Source organism: Haliotis asinina, chromosome 15 (genome assembly GCF_037392515.1).
Source record: "Haliotis asinina isolate JCU_RB_2024 chromosome 15, JCU_Hal_asi_v2, whole genome shotgun sequence".
In the NCBI taxonomy this organism is placed as follows: domain Eukaryota; kingdom Metazoa; phylum Mollusca; class Gastropoda; order Lepetellida; family Haliotidae; genus Haliotis; species Haliotis asinina.
In genome coordinates this window covers 20,919,731-20,940,566 of record NC_090294.1, presented here as the reverse complement: position 1 = coordinate 20,940,566, position 20,836 = coordinate 20,919,731, and the positions used below count along the sequence as shown (strand labels likewise).

At 39.5% G+C, this 20,836-nt stretch overlaps 1 protein-coding gene across 1 annotated transcript; it reads right to left on the bottom strand.

Moving 5' to 3' along the window:
• Positions 1–8,885: 8,885 nt before the first annotated feature.
• On the bottom strand, positions 8,886–14,430 carry LOC137266414 (perlucin-like). Its single transcript, XM_067801908.1, has 5 exons — positions 14,337–14,430; positions 13,565–13,659; positions 11,169–11,259; positions 9,672–9,900; positions 8,886–9,091 (listed from the first exon to the last, which is right to left on the bottom strand). Exons 1-5 carry the CDS (start codon positions 14,386–14,388, stop codon positions 9,082–9,084), a joined length of 477 nt encoding a protein of 158 aa, XP_067658009.1. The 5' UTR covers positions 14,389–14,430; the 3' UTR covers positions 8,886–9,081.
• Positions 14,431–20,836: the final 6,406 nt, after the last annotated feature.

Here is a 20,836-nt window from a genome sequence, read left to right as displayed (position 1 = left end):
ATTCCCTCCTGCTTTAGGTTTTATGAGGACAAAAATCTGTAAAACAAGAAATAAAATTGGTGTTAAAATAAAGTAATTAATGAATTACTTGTAGTCAGGTAATCTTAAACATGGGCAAATGCGAATTTAATAAAACCTTAACTTGGTGGCCACTGTTGATTGATTTAGTGTCGCTGCCATCTGAATCAGAACCGCAGAAAAGAATGACATTCATTGGCTGAAAGCATTCTCTAGACCAGTCACATTTAGTGTTAGGTAAAGGGGTAGGTTGATCTGTGGAAGTAATGGTTTGACTGATCATGAACTATACAGACATCATCTAGCTACCACAATTGTAAATTACTTTCAGAATACTTTCCGTAGTAAATGACATGATCAAATATATACCCTTGGAAAATGTATTGGCGCACAGGGCTGACTGTAAAATAAAACTGCAATCCCGCCATGTAACTCGCAGGCAGCGGGCAGCCGGGCAGGCATTATTTCATACACTGTTGTGTGTTAAATTATGCTTGCAAAGATAAGTATAGATGGTAGGATAACTTTGATGGTAAGGTAAAAAATCAGACAGGCCCCTGTTGCACCAGGTCGTATTAGCGCTACTAACTATACAGTCATATGGTATAGTATGGGACTTACGATAATCTTCGAGTAAAAATCATATGTGGGACTGCCCAGGGTTCCATCCAAGTGTAGTCATAAAGCTACTACTATATATGTTTTAGATTAAGGTTATTATGATAACATGAGCTCTGAGAGTATTTGTGAAATAGCTCTGTCAACAGAAGTCATTGTCCTAAGATTTTCTTGTGGAGCCAGTGTTGTCAGGGACAAATCTTGAGAAGTCAGTGTTGTCAGTCTGTAGAGTCGGTCAGTTGGGATTATACCCATTTTTACCAAACCCAGTTTGGGCTGTGGCCCTTAATTGATATTGGTTCCTCAACGGTTATTTTCCATGCCAAGCAAATGACTAATGAGTAAAATTCGCCCTAATGGACTTTGTCTGTTCGACAAATTCTTGATCAGTCATGATTGTAGAATGATGAGGTGATGGTCATTCTATGAAGAATCCGGTACTCAGAAAATACCCTTCTTTTAAAATGTCATGGTGTGTATCAGTCTATGTAAACTTAGTCTCAGTGTATTTCGTTACACTCCACCACTGAGTCTAACAAAACCTAGTAGAAGGTCACGTCAGGTAACTTTTGAGCGACCAATGACTGTCCAATCAAACACGAGACGGTTAAATAGATTTAACCAACCAGACAACAGCTACTATTTAGGGATCGGAGGTACTTTCAAAATATTCCGGTCACTGACACTGATCTCTCCACAAACAAAAATCCGCATATAACACAGTTATTTGACCTACAGTATATACGATTTTGGGTTTCTGTTGACATGGTTACCATTAGCTAATATTTCAGAAAGATAACATCCTTGAATATTGCCAAAAACACTATTTTCAGCGACTGTTTACTCACTGTTGTCATTGTTGGACATATGCCTTGTGCATCACCCGGAAATGAGCATAAGTTAAATAGCATTTGGAATCGTTCGGGTACGAACCTTTTCGGGATAAAAAGTTCAAAAGGTATGTGTGAATGTGCACTTTCACGATTTGGTAAGCTGTGTTCTCAAAGGTTACCTGACGGGACCTCCCATAAGGTTTTGTTAGACTCAGTAGTGGAGTGTAGTGAAAAGTACTGAGGATAAGTTTACTTAGATTGGGTGTGTATGTCTTTGGATGAAGTGATATTTTATATGTACTTGTTCAGTTTACAATCAAGGAGCAATGACTTTTGACATTTTTTTATCATATGTGTTGATTGTGTATGGTGTGTGGTGTGTGGTGTGTGGTGTGTGGTGTGTGGTGTTTTTATCTTAGGTATACTGATGGTAAAAACTTATGCAACACAATCATTTTTCACGTTGTGAATGTCTTGTAAACCTCAACACCAATCCTGTATTTTTTGGGATGTCCTCATTGACTGAAAGGATGGAACAAGGAAAATTGTCTCTCTTAGCCTCTACCTGGATCTGCTGGTTGTTAGTTTGAATTCTTCTTTTCAATGACAAGGTTTCATAGTGTTTTTATTTGCCAGTGTGTAGTTATGACAACAAATTTGCTTTTAGGCCAAGGGTGGCCTCAAGGGAGTAAAGGGACAGAAACTGTGTAGACAGCTGTGTCCCTTAGCTGCTACAAAGATCTGCTTGTACTTCACAAAGTGGTAACACCATGGCCCATATCTTTTTGTTCTGTCTTATATATACTGGCTGTAGTCATCATGGTGATGGAATATGTCTTTTCAAAAAGATCATAAAATATGAAAATCAGTTTACCCTTCCCAATGTATTGTAATGGGCATTGTATAACAAGGTGTGGAGAAAGTGCACATAGTCTTCTCTCATTTTAATACATACTTGAATCAGGGACTATACAGCATTTCTTGTTTTCATTTTAACACTTTTTATTACTGGGTTCAATTAGTTTTTAAAAGGCACAGAGCAAGTGACTTCAAGAAAGTAACTTGTTCTGACTAATTTTCCATGCTATTATTTGATTGCCCAAAATGAAAACTGACTTGTCCCAGACCTTGGGCGATGGGATTTTTCAACCCCTGGCGTATGGACGTCAGGACACATAACTTACATGATTTGATAAGTATCACGATACATATATTTTCATGGCATTATTGCATAAATTTAGTTAGATTTTGAACATTAATATGTCATGTTTTGTAATTGTCCATGAAACGATCTACAGTTTTGTTCTCCAAGATTATAAAGTTCTAATTTCCCATCTTTGTGCATGAAAGATATTCATTGGTAATACTCTTAACACCAAAAAACATGATACAATTGCAAAATGTAAATACATAAACATATATCAACCAATATGTTAGAAAGTAAATATTGATAGAGTTTTTAATGTGTCGATAATTGTATCGTCATAGAAAAAGTGTCGATGCATCAATGTATTGATGTATCATGGCATCACTAGTATTTAGAAAAATGCACTGTTATCAGTTACACAAAAGTGTCACAAATCAGGGCATTCCGATTACAGTAACCATGGGAACTTCAACCATCACAGTGGTATCACTGCTACATGTAATAAATACAATGTAATCTGTTAAATCTGCACTACCCTCCATAATCTGGACAACACTGTAAAATATAAGTTCGTAAATGTCTTTATTTTCAGTGAAAGTATAAATAATATACTGAATATAGATAACAAACAAAAAGAACAATTCAAGTTGTTAGGTGTCATTAACAAAGGGAGGTAACTCATCATGGCAGTGAACATGTTAACAGACGAAAGATGTCAGCTTTGTAACCCAGACAAATGACTGGGTCCCAAGCATGTCCGTAACAGAGAGATTCCGCTGTATGCTTATGTGTCTAGTGGGGCTGGATGTGTATTTGAATATTTTGAAATTACCTACCCAGATGTCTGGCAGGGGTTTTGGCATAGTTCATACACTGATAAAAGCAGCGTGGAACTAAACTCACTCAGTGACTGACTGTATTGTAAACTGTAGCTGCTACATTGTGAACATACTTGCAGACTGAAGCATGGCTATGTGATCATGACACCAAGTTCAAGTCAACAGTGCTCACAATGATGGTTGATATTCACAGGATGCAAAACTTATGATTTTACAATATTCTTTCATGTCATTTCATGAAAACCATTATAACTGACTATATTTTTATATTTCAATAAACTTTTAGGAAACAACAACTTATTGTGGTTGTTTTTAGCTAGACATGGTTTTGCTGATAAACCAGTGGCTCCTTTGCTCAAACCTGATCACTTACAGTGTCAAATAGTTTGAAGTTTACAGATCATTACTGGGGAATGGAAATCAAAGTAGGATTTTTATTCGCCCTGCAAAATGTTGAATCTTTTATGGATTTTCCACATCCTATTGCAACAATCCGAATAGGCAACTGAGGACCCAGTAAGATTTACAGCAGTGTGTAAAACACTTTGTCAGCAAACTTATTTGCCCATCAATTTCCATTCACTCCCCTAATTTAATCAAAACAGTCGTGTGTCTATTAACTGATCAAGTGTTGATTTTTTTCTAAAGATGACCAGTCTGCTTTAACTAACTCGTGAGACATTTACATAATGAGAGCATTTTGACATATTTTTTGCCCAATTGTTTTGCGATTGTAGCGTATTAAAGATGTCTTTAAGAATGCTACGCTTGCACAACTACCATCACATGTGGTGTAGACTTGTACCAGGATTACTGACATTCATCTTCACCAAGTGGTTACTATAACGGGATCGCCTGGTCAGACTCGCTGATTTGGTTGACACATGTCATCGGTTCCCAAATGCGTAGATTGATACTTATGCTGGCGATCACTGGATTGTGTGGTCCAGACTCGATAGTTTACTCACTGACGCCATATAGCTAGAATATTGTTTTGTGCAGCGTGAAACTAAGTCAAGATCCATATGATCGCATATGTATCAAGGACTACAGGCCGTACCAGCTATATTCCGACGTAATTTCCATTGACTTACATGTTATTTCTGTGTAGAATAACTAATTTTAATGAAGCGAGTTCAAGATGGATCTTTGTAAAATATGACAAACAAATGTGAAATCATCTCTGCTTTGTACACATAATTTCAGTTCAGTTTACCGACCACTATTTAACTAATGACATCACATCTATCAACTAACGTTTGCTTCCACAATGCACAATCGTAATCGGAACTGTGCATATGTTGATCAACTTGGTGCCATTCGATAAATAAATGACAGAAAATTAAATTAGAATTATATGATTGTGGGTAAGATAATTCCTCACAAACGAGCAAAATCTGACTTGGATCTTGTGAAAATCACATTAATGAAAATTATGTATGCTACACTAAATTAACATGTAAGTCTATGGAAATAGTCAAGTGTCCGAATATACATGGCAAAGGTCTGTAGATTTTCAAAGCTCTCTTAGCTCTGAGAAAGTCGTAACTTAATGCTAATACATGGCCCTTACAACTATCTTAGCGCTAAGAGAGCTGCGAAAATATAGGCCCAGGTTTATTGACACCTTACACCCCTGTCCAATCCAACCCACGTGCTGTCCTAAAGTCGAATAACTCAATCCCATTACTGACAGTAGTGACAACCGTGTTGTTTCTGTTGCCAACTTGCTTCTCGTGAATCAGATAATTCTAGATATGATCACATATATCAGTGAAATGTAAGTGTACATGCTTGTCAACACATGCACGTCCATACCGTTCCATGTCCTCAGCGAATCGGAAGTATGGACGACCTCGTCCCAAAATAATATCTTATTTCTGAAGAAGTCGTTTAATGAACTGGTTAATGCTCATATCACAACAGAAGCCTCGCGTGACTGAGTCCTTGGCGGACTATGGCTTCATTTGTGTACTCCTCTCATATCATTCCGGCAGCCATAGAGCTTCACTGAAATTCAAGCTGTCGTAACTGTTCAGGCAAACCTGGAATATCGCGAAACTTTAAATATGCATACCTGCCAAATCTCACGCCATTGGCGTGAGACTCGCGCATCTATTACTCCTAGGGCTGTGGGGTAGCCTGGTGGTTAAAGCGTTCGCTAGTCACTCCGAAAACCCGATTTTCGATTCCCCACATAGGTACAATGTGTGAAGCATATTTCTGGTGTCACCCGCCAGGTAATATTTTTAAAAGCGTTGTAAAACCAAACTCACTCACTCACTTTATAACTCCTGTCACGATCTCATGACAAAGGTGATTAAAAACTGAGTTGGTAAAAATATGAAAGTTAAAATCAAACAAAAAGGTCTAAATACATCGTTTTCACTGACTTCTCTGAGACTGCAGTATGCAATTACACATAGGCTTCAGGACCGAGTGGTGAATTTGCTGCCGTTTGACCCCAGCATCCCAAGCCTTTTATCCTCACTGGGTTGGAAGTTCTCAGTCAGAATTCACATAATTGTTTCCATTAAGGTTTCTATATTAAGAGGACACGTATACTTGTTTTGATCGTTGAACATAACAATGTTGTATACTCCCAGAGACAAGCAAAGAAAAATGAAAAAAGTCTGTTAGTTGAACTTCAGATCAGAAGCACGTATCTGAAATTTTGGGAATAGCTTAGCATTCAGTCTGAAGCCACTTGTCTCAAGAACACAAGATGAATGAGATTTGTTCTTTTTGAAGTTAATAAAGAACGTATTCCTTTCAAAGGTTCGATCTGGAACTGACATTTGAAAAAGTAACCAAATAAACCGTTGACCATGTCAGGGTTCAAAAATATGTTGAAAATATGTCATCAAAGTAACTTGTCCTGACTAATTTTCCTCTTGCCCTGATTTTATGTCACAATGCTTGATGTTTGGCTATTTGTCGAAGCGTGATAATTTCACTATCTACTCGCTGTACTAAATTATTATTGCGAAATCTAATAGCTACATTATGAGCATATATGAAATGAAATCCAAGATTATTTGCAGTTTGAAACCATAAGTGGAAATTATCTAGTAGTCCATGGACAAGTTGGATACTATTATTTGCTTGCCCGAAATGAAAACTGACTTGTCCCGTGCGTCGGGCGATGGGATTTTTAAACCCCTGCATTTGACGCGTTTTTGATGCAGGTCTCAAGAATTTTAGTGACATTCATCACAGAACACTGGAATAGCTGTAACGGAAATACGTTCTGTGAGAAAAAAAACACTGCCCTCAGTTTCTTTAGAAGACTGAAAGTGTGGGTGAGATAACGGAAAAACAAGGCTGTGGACTATTCGACTTGCAGATCGTTCAGGTATGGAAAAGTGTGCGTAGTTATATGAAATAGTAATACCTTCAAACAGATCTACCCTCTCCTGTTGTTGTCTGAAGTAGGTAGCCAAGGTGCTGCAAATTGCCGCGAAGAGGAACGTTCGTTTAGAATGACAGGAAACTCACCAGGTCTAGTAATTTGATGTCAAAGATCCCACCAGGTACCAACTTAGGTACCAACTTAGGTACCAACTTAGGTACCAACCTAGGTACCTACTGTAGGCAATGGTAAGAGGTTTACATGTATAATCGTGCCCAGACGTTGTGTGCTCATACAATCAGTGGCTCCTTTGCTCAAACTCAGTTATCTGCAGCGTCAAATAGTTTGGATATTGGTCACCGTGGTCTTTAATGACAAATGACCACCGACCAGTGTGTTAACACTAGTATCAAGGTATTCTCGGGTACTAATGCTATTTCACCACGGACAGTATATACCATTACTATATATTCATTTCGACCTTTCCGGAAAATCAGGGCGGTGGGTTAGCCTTGTGGTTAAGCGTTCGCTCGTCACGCCGAAGATGTGTTTTGAGAGGAGGTGGAATGGCCTAGGATTGTCAGTTTTCGCTTGTCAAACCCAAATCCATCTCGTGTGAATAGCATGTGAACTAATTCTATGACTCCCCTCTTGCAACTGATTCAGCGGCTGCTGAAATCGTTTGGCAGTAACATTACTGGAACGTACATTTCTAGAGGGAAATTATATGAGAAGTAATTTCTTTCTTTTCATGCTACTCGAGTTTTATCCTTTCTCACAGTTACCCATCGTCCTGAACCAAAGCATTCTTTTCCGCCCAACCCTTTTCGCAATAAAGTCAAGGGTTAGGGTAATCCCTCTCTATGTAACATGAGCTGGGGTAGGTGTCGATTCGAACGTTGGGCACGATGGGTCATGTTGTGTAGCCTCTGTGCTAAATGAAGCTCAGTTTGCCACATGTTCTTTCGAGGTCCCGCAGAGGAAGGTTATATCATGTCATCGCTATAAACAACGTTCTGAGGGGGATTCCGTCGGGGTAGGGATGTACTGGTCTCATTTGGCTTTACACGTGATATATATAGCTGCAGCTTGATTGGTTCTTGTGGAAATCAACGAGGATGTACATTTTCCAATAATCCACAGTAGAAAACTGGGATACGGGATCATACCACCTTGACTGGTTCTCATAGAAATCAGCGAGAACGTACAATTTCTAGCAATCCACAGAAGAAACTCACAGGCCCCCGAGTCATTGCAAGGAGTAAATATATATACAAACTAAAAATATATAAAGATATATTATATTGTGTAGCGTTTCAAGTCGGAGGTCATCTCAAATTTAAAAAAAAAAAAAAAAATCTTCAATCCTTGCAATGACACGAGGGCCTGTGAAGAATTCTGGGATATTTACCATACCAAGTTCAACTGGTTCTCGTCTATATGAACGAAAACGGACATTTTCCTATAATCCAGAAGTTGGAACTAGGATAGTTCGTGAGATGTAACCTGTACATTTAATTTCAGATAACAACACAGCTTGTTGTTTCTTATATACCCGAGATACGTTCAGTGTCTATTTTACCAATTTAGGGGTTATTTAAAGCAGAATGATTCACATATGTGACGAAAGTATCAAGAGCTATGACGTTCAGTTCTGTTTGACGTTGAAGAATGCAACCGAATGTGATAAACATGACTACACCTTAGTGGCTGACGTAAGGAAATCGGAAAACGTGTAGTATGCCCTGATATAGTTTTTTGTGTGATCAGAACCCATCCTGTAAGACATGAAAGAGTGAGTTTGGTGTAAAGCCGTCTTTAGCAATATTCCAGCGGGGACACCAGAAATAGGCTTCTCACGTTGTACCCATGTGGGGAATCGAGCCCGGATCTTCAGAGTGACGAGTCAACGCTCTAACCACGAGGCTACCCCATCGCTCATCTAGGGCATGAAGTACAGAGAGAAAGGGAAAGAGTTTAAGCTTACCTGTCCAAAAATCTAGAAGTACAATACTCTGTCTCAAGCGACGACAAACCAAACACACTCTCTATCATCAGGGACAAGAAGTACCCGAAAATGAAATGGTTGATTTGTGTTTAATCACATTTGTTTCATTCTTGGAACTTTCAAACTTTCAAGTACAGAAATTTGGTTGTGGGAAAACTACTGGACATGAAAACAAAAATGATCAAATCCTTCTAATAAAACCGCAGCAGATGTGGCACGACCCGTATATTAACTGATATGGTTGAGCCAAGACGACGTGTCGTATCTTAGTCCATACTGAAAGACAAAAAGCATTGGGCATCATGCATGGATTCAATTCAATTCTGAGACAATATCTTTCTTATTTAGTTTGCTTTAAGATATTCTCCAAGACATTAGCTGAATATGTTTACACCTTTACCAGAATGTGGACTAATGGAGCGAACTACATGAATTAAACTGCTAACTAAAGTACAATTACAAGTTTGTTTGTTTTGTGACACCACACTCAGCAGTAATTTAGAAATGTGACGTGAGTCCTCAAATAATCGAGTCAGACCAGTCTATCCGGTGATTGCGTTCACCTGATCTATGCCACTGGTATGCCACTCCCGACGATCCCTTGGTCGTCTTTTACGACAAGTGTGAGTTGGTGAATATATTTTCTAAAATCGATCTTGAAGGGTTCGGTTCAGTGAGATTCACGTTTTGTTTTATCACACAAAACAATAATTCATCTAGGAAATGTACCTACGTAACCTAGTGGTTTGAAAATCAGAGACGTGTTTACTAAATTGACGGATTTTAGATTTTTCTGGAAAACCAATCAGGATCTGCTATTTTATTGATTCGTGATTGAATAATAAATTAAACCTACTTCATTTCACAAATAAAGTCCAGTTCCCGTCTGCAGGGTATCTCTTCCCAAGTGAACATCGGTTTGGGAGTGACAGCGAGGCAATGACCATGAACTTTCATCATGGCTTCCGGTTCTTCCCTCTTCCAGTTCTGGTAGCTAACCCGCCTACCGCTCGTCATCCAAACCCATTGATTCTCATTGACGATGTCTGTGGCTCCGATCCACAAGGAGCCTCCGGAAATTTCATCTGAAACCACAAGACATTACATAACATTTCGCTGACAAAACTTTTTTTCCGCCAAAAAGATTCGATGATCAGATATGTTTCAGCATTTCAACCCTACTACGACTGGTTTACATCTCACGTGACCAGACAGAAACAAATTTGTTTATGATGAAATCTGAATACATTGCTCTTATGGGCTTCAACTGTGCTTCAAATATTGTTCTGTGAAACAAAACCCGTGAAGTTTCAGGGTACAGTAGGCCTTCAGCAACCCATGCTTGCCATACAAGGCGACTGTGCTTGTCGTAAGAGGTGACTAACGGGATAGGGTGGTCAGACTCGCTGACTTGGTTGACTCATGTCATCGGTTCCCAATTACGCAGATCGATGTTTATGCTTTTGGTCACTGGACTGTGTGGTCCAGACTCGATTATTTACAGACAGCCACCATATAGCTGGAAAATTGCTGATTGCGGCGTAAAATTATGCTCACTCACTCACTCACTCACTGTGAAACAATATGCTACAAGTGAATGACTGGGGAGTATGAAAAGTGTCCATCTAGTTATTCTGTAGTTCGATAAAAGAGAAACTGACACTTATTTTGAACTTTTGAATGGTGTTGAGAACATTACTGACCGGTAACGAGCAGGAGGCGAAACTAACCATTTTTCGCATAAGGTGAAGGATTCTGCGCATACTATTGTGGCACTGTGGCAGACAATCAACTAGTTCTGTCATTGTCGATAAGCGGAAGAAATTCATGACACTTTTCTTTCTTAAATGCCCCGCGATCACTGAAAGATCTCGGATCTAGAGCAATTCCCTGGGACTGGTTGTTGCATTTGTTATTGTTTTTCCCCCGAGACTATCCGGATGATATATCTGAATTCCCGACTCGGTTGCAACCAGAGCAATCGGTAGCATAAGGGCGTATTCCACATTATTCAACAAAGATGAAATACAGTTTCGTCTTTAAATTAAAGGGACGTGGGGTTACCTAATGGTCATGCCGAAGACCCAGGTTCGATTCCCCACATGGGTACAATGTGTGAAGCCCATTTCTTTCGTCCCTTGGCGTGTTATTGCTAGACTATTGCTGCACAAATTCTACAAATTCCTTTGTGCTATGCTGAGCCTTGAAACATTAGATTTCATAGAGTTATGTTTTGTTTAATTCCCTGATAAAGTCTAATATACATAATCATATAGTTGTTGGTAATTCTGTATAACAATGTGAAACAACGGACACCCGATACAAACAGAACAAAATCTAAAATCCAACGCACTTTCAAGATAGTCGAGGCTCTCTAGAATGAACTGTTCTTCCCAGGGCGAGTCTATTTCCAGCAGGTGCGCATCCATGACGTCACACATCACCTGTAGCAACAAGCAGGGTGACAACAAGGTGACAACATATTATAAGACACAGTTGTCAAGTACATATGCTGATATGAGTAGTTTGAAAGGGTACAAAACTTGATTAATTTAATAGGTTTCGGACTGGGGGTATCTGCTGTCTGCCTGTTACCTGTTCCAGTTCCAGAGTGTGAGGCATTACTTTGCCACTCATTTTCAAGCTGACTTTTGCTTGTCAGGATGTCAGCAGTCGTCAGAGGCACTGCTCGCTTGTACCTCAAACGAAAAGCTTCCCTACAGTGTCAGGCTCAGATGTCATGTTTTCATAGCAATTTCAGCAAATAATATTGAGTTCATGTATATATTTTGTTTCTCGGTAAAATATTGCCATACTTATAATGGCAATAATGCATATTTCAAACATTCATTATTCACCCATTGAAGATATCGTTGTTTAATAAATCTGCAATGTTGGAGAGTAATGAACAGAATACTAAACTCGCTTCCTTAAAATAACGTGTTTATAAAACTCGTGAAAGATTTAATATCAAACTCGCTTTCTCTCGTTTGATACCAAATTGTTAAGTCGTTTAATACAAATGGTTCTACACGGAAGGTTGTCTAGCAGTAGCATCCTCTGTGTAGATAACGATCATAATGTAAATTCAAATGATCAAAGATAGGAATTTGTTTTTCCGATTCCGAAAGAGCAAGATCAAACTAAAAACATTAGTACTGATGCCATCATGCGGATGGTTCTCCGATGGCATCAAACAAGGTATGATTCAAATCCAATAATTTTCTTATGCAAGCCATCTCCGTTCTTTCAGCAAATTTAAGAGATTTCTTTAAAAACAAAACAGTCAATATTCATCTCCTAAAGAAAGAGGACAGGGCATCAGCTGTGTTGACAAGAGTGTTATATGTAGTTTTGCTTTAGGCTCAGACTAATCCAGTCGCCAACATTCACAAGGCAAACGGCAAACATTTTACAACTGCAACGCGCCAATAATAAAGCAGAAAAACTGTAGGAGGATATTCGGAGGCTGGGAAATATAACGACACAATTCAGAAGCTACTTGAAACATTTTCATCATAATATTTAAGGAATTACTAATTTGCTTCGGGAGAGATTGTTTATCACTTCAGTGATTGTTATTCTATTGCGTAATCATAAAACCCACAACAATGGTTTATTCGGAGTGGGATACACAACGTGATAATTCGTTATTATAGGTATTTAAAACACAATGTCCTCTTGAAGTTTCTTGTCGACTAAAAAACTCTACAAAGAGGTTGCTTTGCTGCATGTATTAAACGCTTAAACCAAGACCACAAACTCCTATTGTATTGTTTTTCATGACGTTGTGTGTCCAATGTGTGAGTTCATCACGAACAGTTCAATGCAATGTCTGTGTGTAGCAGTAATAGCTGTGAGTGTGTGACATACACACGGACACAGGTACTCACAGACACTGATATACACACATGCACAGACACGCACACAGACATAGAGACACACATGCACAGACACGCGCTTCCAGACAGACACACATGCACAGGCACATGCATATATACACAGACACATGCATACAGACACAGACAAAAATGCACAGACACATGCATACAGACACGCATGCACAAACACAGATACACAGACGCAAATGCACGCGCATTCAGACTCACATGCACAGACACAAACACACATGCATACATGCACAGGCACGCATACAGACACACGCATACAGACACATACATGCAAAGACACGCACACAGGCGAAGACACACATAGACGCAGAGAGACACACATAGCACTTGATCTTAGGATAACATCACGGGGTTAAGGCGTCGTTCTCCAGTGTTGATTGCAATATGACTTACACTATATTGTCCACTCTACGGTGGCTACATCGTCGAAAGGTTTAAATGTTGTCAGATTACTGCGACAAATCATGCATTCTATACATTACACAGAAAGGTCTAAAACGATAATGGACAAATAATGGCAGCAAACTATACCGCTTGTTTTCAATAAACATTAGCTAATTTAGATATCTTTGATTAACACTCAGTTTTGTTGTATCAAATGCTGACATTCCTTCAGCAACCGTTCATAATGTACTCCAGACACTTAATGACACACTCAACAATATTACGGCTCTACGGCGTCGGTCAGTACATAATGGAGTCTGGACTAGACAATCCAGTAAATGACATCATGACATCTTTCGACAATCATGGGTACCTGAAGACAAATTCTAACCCGGATCTTCACGGATAGATGTTCAACGTAACACTGGTATCTTGTGTATTTGTTTTACGTTACCTTTGCTTCTGGCCACGAAGCTTGCCAATTGACGAACTTGTAACAGGTGTTGCCATTGGCGATAAACCCGTTCGGACATCTCACATTGAAGCAGTCTAGAACATGGTCAAGGAAAGGTGAGTAAGTGAGTGTGGTTTTACACCGCTTTTAGCAATATTCCTGCAGCACTGATACCAGAAATGTGCTTCACACAGTGTGCTCACGTGAGTAGTGGAAAACGACAAACATGAAGACCACTGTGCTTTTAGCAACATTCCAGCAATTTCACGGAGGGGGGTAACCAGAAATGAGCTCCACGTAATGTGCCCATGTGGGGAGTGGAATACATCAAGTATGACCATCACGTTGCTTTCAGAATTCCAGCCTTTTAAAGGAGGGTTTCAATACTGAAGGGTACTTCTTCCGGTATTTAGATCTAACACTAGACTATCCAACCACCCGTTCCATCCAACCAGAGACCATATACCGATATATGGTCTCAGATCCACCAAATAGAATTCGTTGTCTATGAAATCATTGTTGAAAGATTCAGCCATTAGAAACACCAATTATGTTTTTCTGGAACTAGAACGTCTTTCATAACCCCACAATAGACACCCACCGAAATACACCTTCCATTACAAAACATTTCACGCAATATTCATCAGTACAGAAATTACGAGTTCAATGATCGATCACACCCTTCGAATGGATCCAACAGTAGACTAGCGTAAAACGTAGCGTCAATTAAGGTGATGGTATTGATCCCTCACAATGTGGGTTTAATACTTACATGTCTGCACAAGGAGCACGAGAAAAATGACCATACTCATTTTAGCATCCATCCTTCCCTCAAATTAGTCCCGCTCTCCCAGTCAGTTGATGTCCAAGATTTTAAAACAATGTAATCCCACTTTTCCCCCGCTACCACGTGACAACCCAGATTAGCAATCACGTGATGCCAGCTGATAGTCGTTACTCTAAGAAAACACGGGATGTCCCAGGACGGTATTACCATGGCAACGATATTAAAATGTAGGATTACAGTTGTAACATTTTTGTGGCTGACCTATGGTCAAAGTTCACAAGCAAGGAATACACGTGGAGATAGGGATATGTTTGTAACGATCTGAATATGATGAAATAACTTTTTTGTCCAAGTTGACAACATTACATATTGTCGTAAAATAGTTGTGGAGGCTTGTACCGTGCCGATCCCAAGCGTCCTGTGCAAATGATAACTGAGAAGTCTTCCCTTTATGTTTTTCACACAGCTGATCTGTAGCAACAGGACGACAGTGTTTGTAGTCGGGTTCAACGTGATCTGTGTTCGGACAATCCCCTTCAGTCTATCACATATGTCACGTTGCGACATTTATTCTTCCAATAATCCGTGAAAAAAATAAAAACTCGTCATGTTTATGATTAACAAGTTTTGCTATATATATACCTTGTAATCTATTAGTTTTCATTTCGTATTTACATTTTGACGTCGGGCTCAACGTGATCAGTGTTCGGACATTCCCTTTCTGTCTATCACATTCGTCTCTCTGTGATGTATTCTTCCAACGAAAACTAGACGGCAGGTTTAATGGAAACACTAGAAATGACAGATTATGTACTATATGTAAACTACCATATTTCAAAGATGAATACAGAAGAGAATGAGAGAATTATTTATTAATTTACAAACTCTTTAATCCAAATACTTCCCTGTGTGTGCTTTTGATGAACATGCACATCCTTGTGGTGACTGCGTCAGTTCGTTACACCGATGGGTTAAAGCAATTGTTTTCTAAAAACTCCGTACTCACTCGTTCACACAAAACGAAACACACACCAGCACAATTTCAAATACATGTACACCCTCAAGCACTCAGAGACACAGTCCCCCATTCCCCTACATCTATCCTCCCCCCACTCCTCCACGCTCTCATATTAACATCTATTAACAAATATTATTAGAGATTCTCACAGAAATGCACGCACATGCGCGAGTTACACACATTTACACACATAGAGAAACACATATACAAACGCACTTTCTCTCTCTCTCTGTCTCTCTCTGTCTCTCTCTCTGTGTTGTGTGTGTATGTATGTTTACATGGATGGATGCATGGGTGTATGCATGTATGTATGTATGTATGCATGTATGTATGTATGTATGTATGTATGTATGTATGTATGTATGTATGTATGTATGTATGTATGTATGTATGTATGTATGTATGTATGTATGTATGTGTGTGTGTGTATGTGTGTGTGTGTGTATGTTTACATGGCTGCATGGATGTGTGTCTGTGATTGCGTGTGCGTGCGTGCGTGCGTTTGGTGCCCCCCGCCGTGATATTGCTGGTATATTGCTAAAAGCGGCTTTCAACTAGACTCACTCATTCACTCGTGTCCTACAGGATGGGCTCTGATCACAAAAATCTATATACCTATATCAGGTCATACAACACGTTTTCCGATTTCCTTACGTCAACCACTAAGGTGTAGTCATGTGTATCACACTCGGCTGCATTCTTCAACGTCAAACATAACTGTATGAACGTCATAGCTGTTGACACTTTCACATATATGAATCATTCTGGTGTAATTAACCCCCCAATAGCAATCATGATATTCAAGGCATTTCGGACACAATAGAAAAATGGCTTTATCGTTATCTGACATTGATTTTACAGGTTACATCTCACCATGCATCGACCCAGCTGTGGATTATAAGCAAATGTAATTTTGCGTTGATTTCGACGAGAACCAGTCAAGTTGGCGCTACGTATCATGTGTAAAGCCCGCTAACACCATTACATCCCTAACGTGACGGAAATCCCTCTTCACACCTTGCATAAATCGATGACAAAGCATAAATGTCAACCACGGGACCTCACAAGAACGAACTGTAACTAACAGAACAACGTATGTCATATTTGGGATTTCACTTTCTAAGTAAAGTACAAATTCTAGTACTTTTTTGGTTGAGTCCCATCCGGGATTCGAACCCGCCCCCTCAGAGTCAGGCACCATCACACAAAGCCAGCTCGCCTAACCCGCTCAGCCACCGCGACTTCTACTTCCACTCAACCAAAAAAAGTACTAGAATTTGTACTTGACTAAGAAAGTGAAATCCCAAATATGACATATGTTGCATTTAACCACTTTCTATGTAGCATCGTGTAATTGTAACTAATAGAGCAACACCATAGAGCGTACGTAAAATGACCCGCAGTGTCCCACATTCGAATCGACACTTATCCCTACTAATGATATCACATTGAGATTGACTCCCTCAAGCACTATCTGGGTCGGGAAGAGGTGGTCCAAAGTGCTTATTGCTGCAATATCGGCAACGTGTTATGGATACACACAGGACAGGCACCACACGCGTCAAAGTGGCTGAGCGAGGTTACCTGCAAAAGAAAGCAGATGCGCTTACCATTTTTATAATCGTTTTTTAGAGTAATTAATTTATAAACATATACACATGGTATAGATGGAATACTGCACTGTGTTTAGCAGAGATTTGATATAGACATGCAAAAAGGTTTGAGGTTATACTTCCATTCAATTAGAATTGTACAAATCAATATATTTATCTCTGATTGTATTAAACACGAAGCAAATTATATCGATATTTGGCCTTTAATACGTGTTATTATATAAACATTGTATACATCTGTTTCCTGTGTATTCCTGCAAGCCTTCCTGTTTTAGACAGTGTCAAGGAGAACTGGATCTATATTGGACTCCTACAATACTGAGAGTAATTGTGAGGTAGACGGAATATCTCCTGAGGAATTAGATTTCATGGAAACCCTTGAGGATGGTGTTCTCTTTGCTAGTAACATATTACATGGACGCGTGATTTGTACATTTAGGGCCATTATGATTAGAAGCATTTCAGAAGCTTTCGTTGCTGTTTGTTTTACAGAAATGGATTAAAGTAATAGGAGATATATTTTTAAGCGAGATATTTTTTGATGTTATTTGTGCTTCTGTGGTGGCGTTGTGCATAGGGCAGGATGCGGTCAGCTGACCGCGACCACCTTTCACCTATATATGGTAGTGATGGTTGACCTCGTTAAAACATATTTTTATGATATATCTGAAATTATACGATTGTGGTTTTGCTGCTTGTATTTACGTATGTGTGAGTTCAAGATGGTGTCACGTGACATGAGTGTTACGTGTGATATGTGTGAACTCGAAGGGACTACTTATCCGAATGGACATCACACAAGGAATAAATGATCCGTAATGTACACATCTGGAAGCACCTACTATGGTGATACCCTCTCCCCTTCCACCAGTCCTATTCCTCCTCTCACACTTCCCTATATCTCTCCCACCCATGAAGATCCAGGCTAGAAAGGATCTTCAGCAACCCTTGTATGTTGTAAGAGGACCCGTGAAGGTCCCGGGGTAGAATAGGCCTTCAGCAACCCATGCTTGCCATAAAAAGCGACTATGCTTGTCGTAAGAGGCGACTAACGGGATCGGGAGGTCAGGCTCGCAAACTTTGTTGACACACATCATCCTATCCCAATTTCGTATATCGATGGTCATGCTGTTGATCACTGGATCTTCGGGTCCCGACAATGCCAGCCAGCCAACAACATGAGGGAATCATATTTTTCCATTCTTATTGACGCGTTTGAGGGGATTGGAGGTCGGGAAAAGGGGTAGCCTAGTTGTTAAAGCGTTGAGTTGGGTTCGATTCCCTACATTGATACAATGTGTGAAGCCCATTTCTGGTGTCCGCCGCCATGATATTGCTGGAGTATTGCTGACAGGGGTGTGAAAACCCAACTCAATCACTCATCATTAACGAGTCTACATGTAGCCACCATAAAGCTATAATAAGTACTCAGTTAAACAAACAACAACAACTGTACATATCTCTGCAACATATGTCATATTTGGGAATTCGCTTTCTTAGTAAAGTATAAATTTTAGTACTTTTATGGGGTTGAGTCCCATCCGGGATTCGAACCCGCACCCTCAGTGTCAGTCACCTAATAGCCAGCACACAAAGTCACTGAGGGTGCGGGTTCGAATCCCGGATGGGACTCAACCCCAAAAAAGTACTAAAATTTGTACTTTACTAAGAAAGCGAATTCCCAAATATGACATATGTTGCATTTGACCACTTTCTAAATGACATTGTGTAATCATGTACATATCGCTCTTTTTCACTCTCTCTCTTCTATTAACTTTCTCTATATTACTTCCCCATCTCTCTTCCTTTCCCTATTTGGTTGCTACTTTTTGTCATCCTGTCGTTCCCATCTTTATTTTCTCCCCAATGATGCACGTCATGTCACACAAGAGACACTGAGTTCGTGGAAAGTTGTGGCGGACGTGTTCGTTTGTCACGTCGACTGTCTGTTTAATGGAGATAAGTGTGATTTTGTTCACGACACTCGGTTAAATTCATATACACTTCCTCAATAAACAGAACCGGGAAAACGTCATTACAATTTACACGCATGTAAATGACACTTGCATCAAGCTAGTGGTTGGTCACCATCGAGTGAAACGCATAATTTATGAATAAGTAAAATTAAGAAATTTCACACATTAAAGTTCCCATGAAATTTATTGTCTCTCATCTGTGTTTCTCAAACACATGCACAAGCTATGTATTCAGAATCATCCAACAGACGTCAGCTGCTGACGTGTGGTCAAGTTTATCACACTCGTTTAAATAGTTTATCATCACTTGGAACTGTATAAACGTCATATAATTTGACACCTACGTCATATAATCGTCATTCTGCTTTAAAATAACCACCAGTTACTAATCATGACATTAAGCTCATTTCGGGCACAATAGAAACAATAAGCTTTAATGCTATCTTAAATTTTATTTACAGGTTACATCTATATCACTCAGCTATAGTAATCCTGTTGATTACTGGAAAACGTCCGCTTTTGTTGATTTCCGAGAAACCAGTAAAGCTGATATGTAACACGTGTAAAGCTCACTGACACCAGTGCATCCCTAACGCGCCGGAAATCCCACTTAAACGTTGCTAACATCATTGACGTAGCAACACTTCTCAGAAGAACGGCCTGTATCCAGCAGAGTGATACGTAACACTCTAATGAATTTTGTTTGTGGCGTAGTATGTATGTTCACTCATACGTTACACATGTGCTGTTGGCCCCGTGGCCATCTATAAGGGATAAATGACGATAGAGCAACAACAGAGAGCGTACGTAAAATGAACCGCAATGTCCCACGTTCTAATCGACGCTTACCCCTACTCATGTTACATTAAAGGTACCTTTGATCAACGATTCGTGCGATTTCTGCTCTAACGCTGTTTGATTGTGGTTGAAAGGTTTTAATAAATCTTTCACACTGTTTTATGGAAAACATTCAGAGGACTCTTCCACATTTGATGCATCACGCCCGATCTAACTTTGTTTCCCTGTGTTTCTGTGACTTTTCACTGAAACAACTGACTTGTCTTTGCATATATTAGAGACCAACCGTGGGCAGGACACGCTTATCCTTTCATGAGCACCTGGCATTATTACTGTTTAGTAGTAATTCATAAACACACAAAACATCAGGCCAAATCTAACTTTGTTTCCATATGTTTCTGTGTCTTTTCACTGAAACAATTGACTTGTCTTTGCGTGTATTACAGACCACCCGTGGGGCAGGATACGCTCATCCTTTCGCGAACACCGGACATCATCACTATTTGATAGTAATTCATAAACGCACGCTCAATTCCATGATTTTATGTGATCATCGTACAAGCATTCCTTGAGGCAAACTTGTGGATTGTGTAAACTGAATCACACTTAATACAACTCGAAATGTCCAAGCCATAATTTTCGTGTTAAATATTCAAGGTATACCCATGAACAAGGCAACCGTTTCATTTTAAAATAACCATCCCTACTACAATTTTTCCAACTAGTCTTACATCGGTGTTTCTATTTAATTCTGTTCATTTATAACCTACAATATTGGGAGAATCCCTCATTCACTTCAGTGTTGTCGAGAAAGTCAAAGTTCACGTAATCGGACACAGTACATGTGACCGTTGAGAAAATATGCAGCGTCCTTGTAGTATCTATCCAAGGAGAATCAATGACATGAGACAGTGCGTGTGACCATTTGGAAGAACATGCAGCGTTCTTATGGTAACTACCCAGGGGATATCAATGACATGATGCAGTACTTGTGACCGTCTAGAAGAACGTGCAGCGTTCTTGTAGTACCTATCCAAGGGATATCAATGACATAACATCGTACGCATGGTAGTCTGGAAA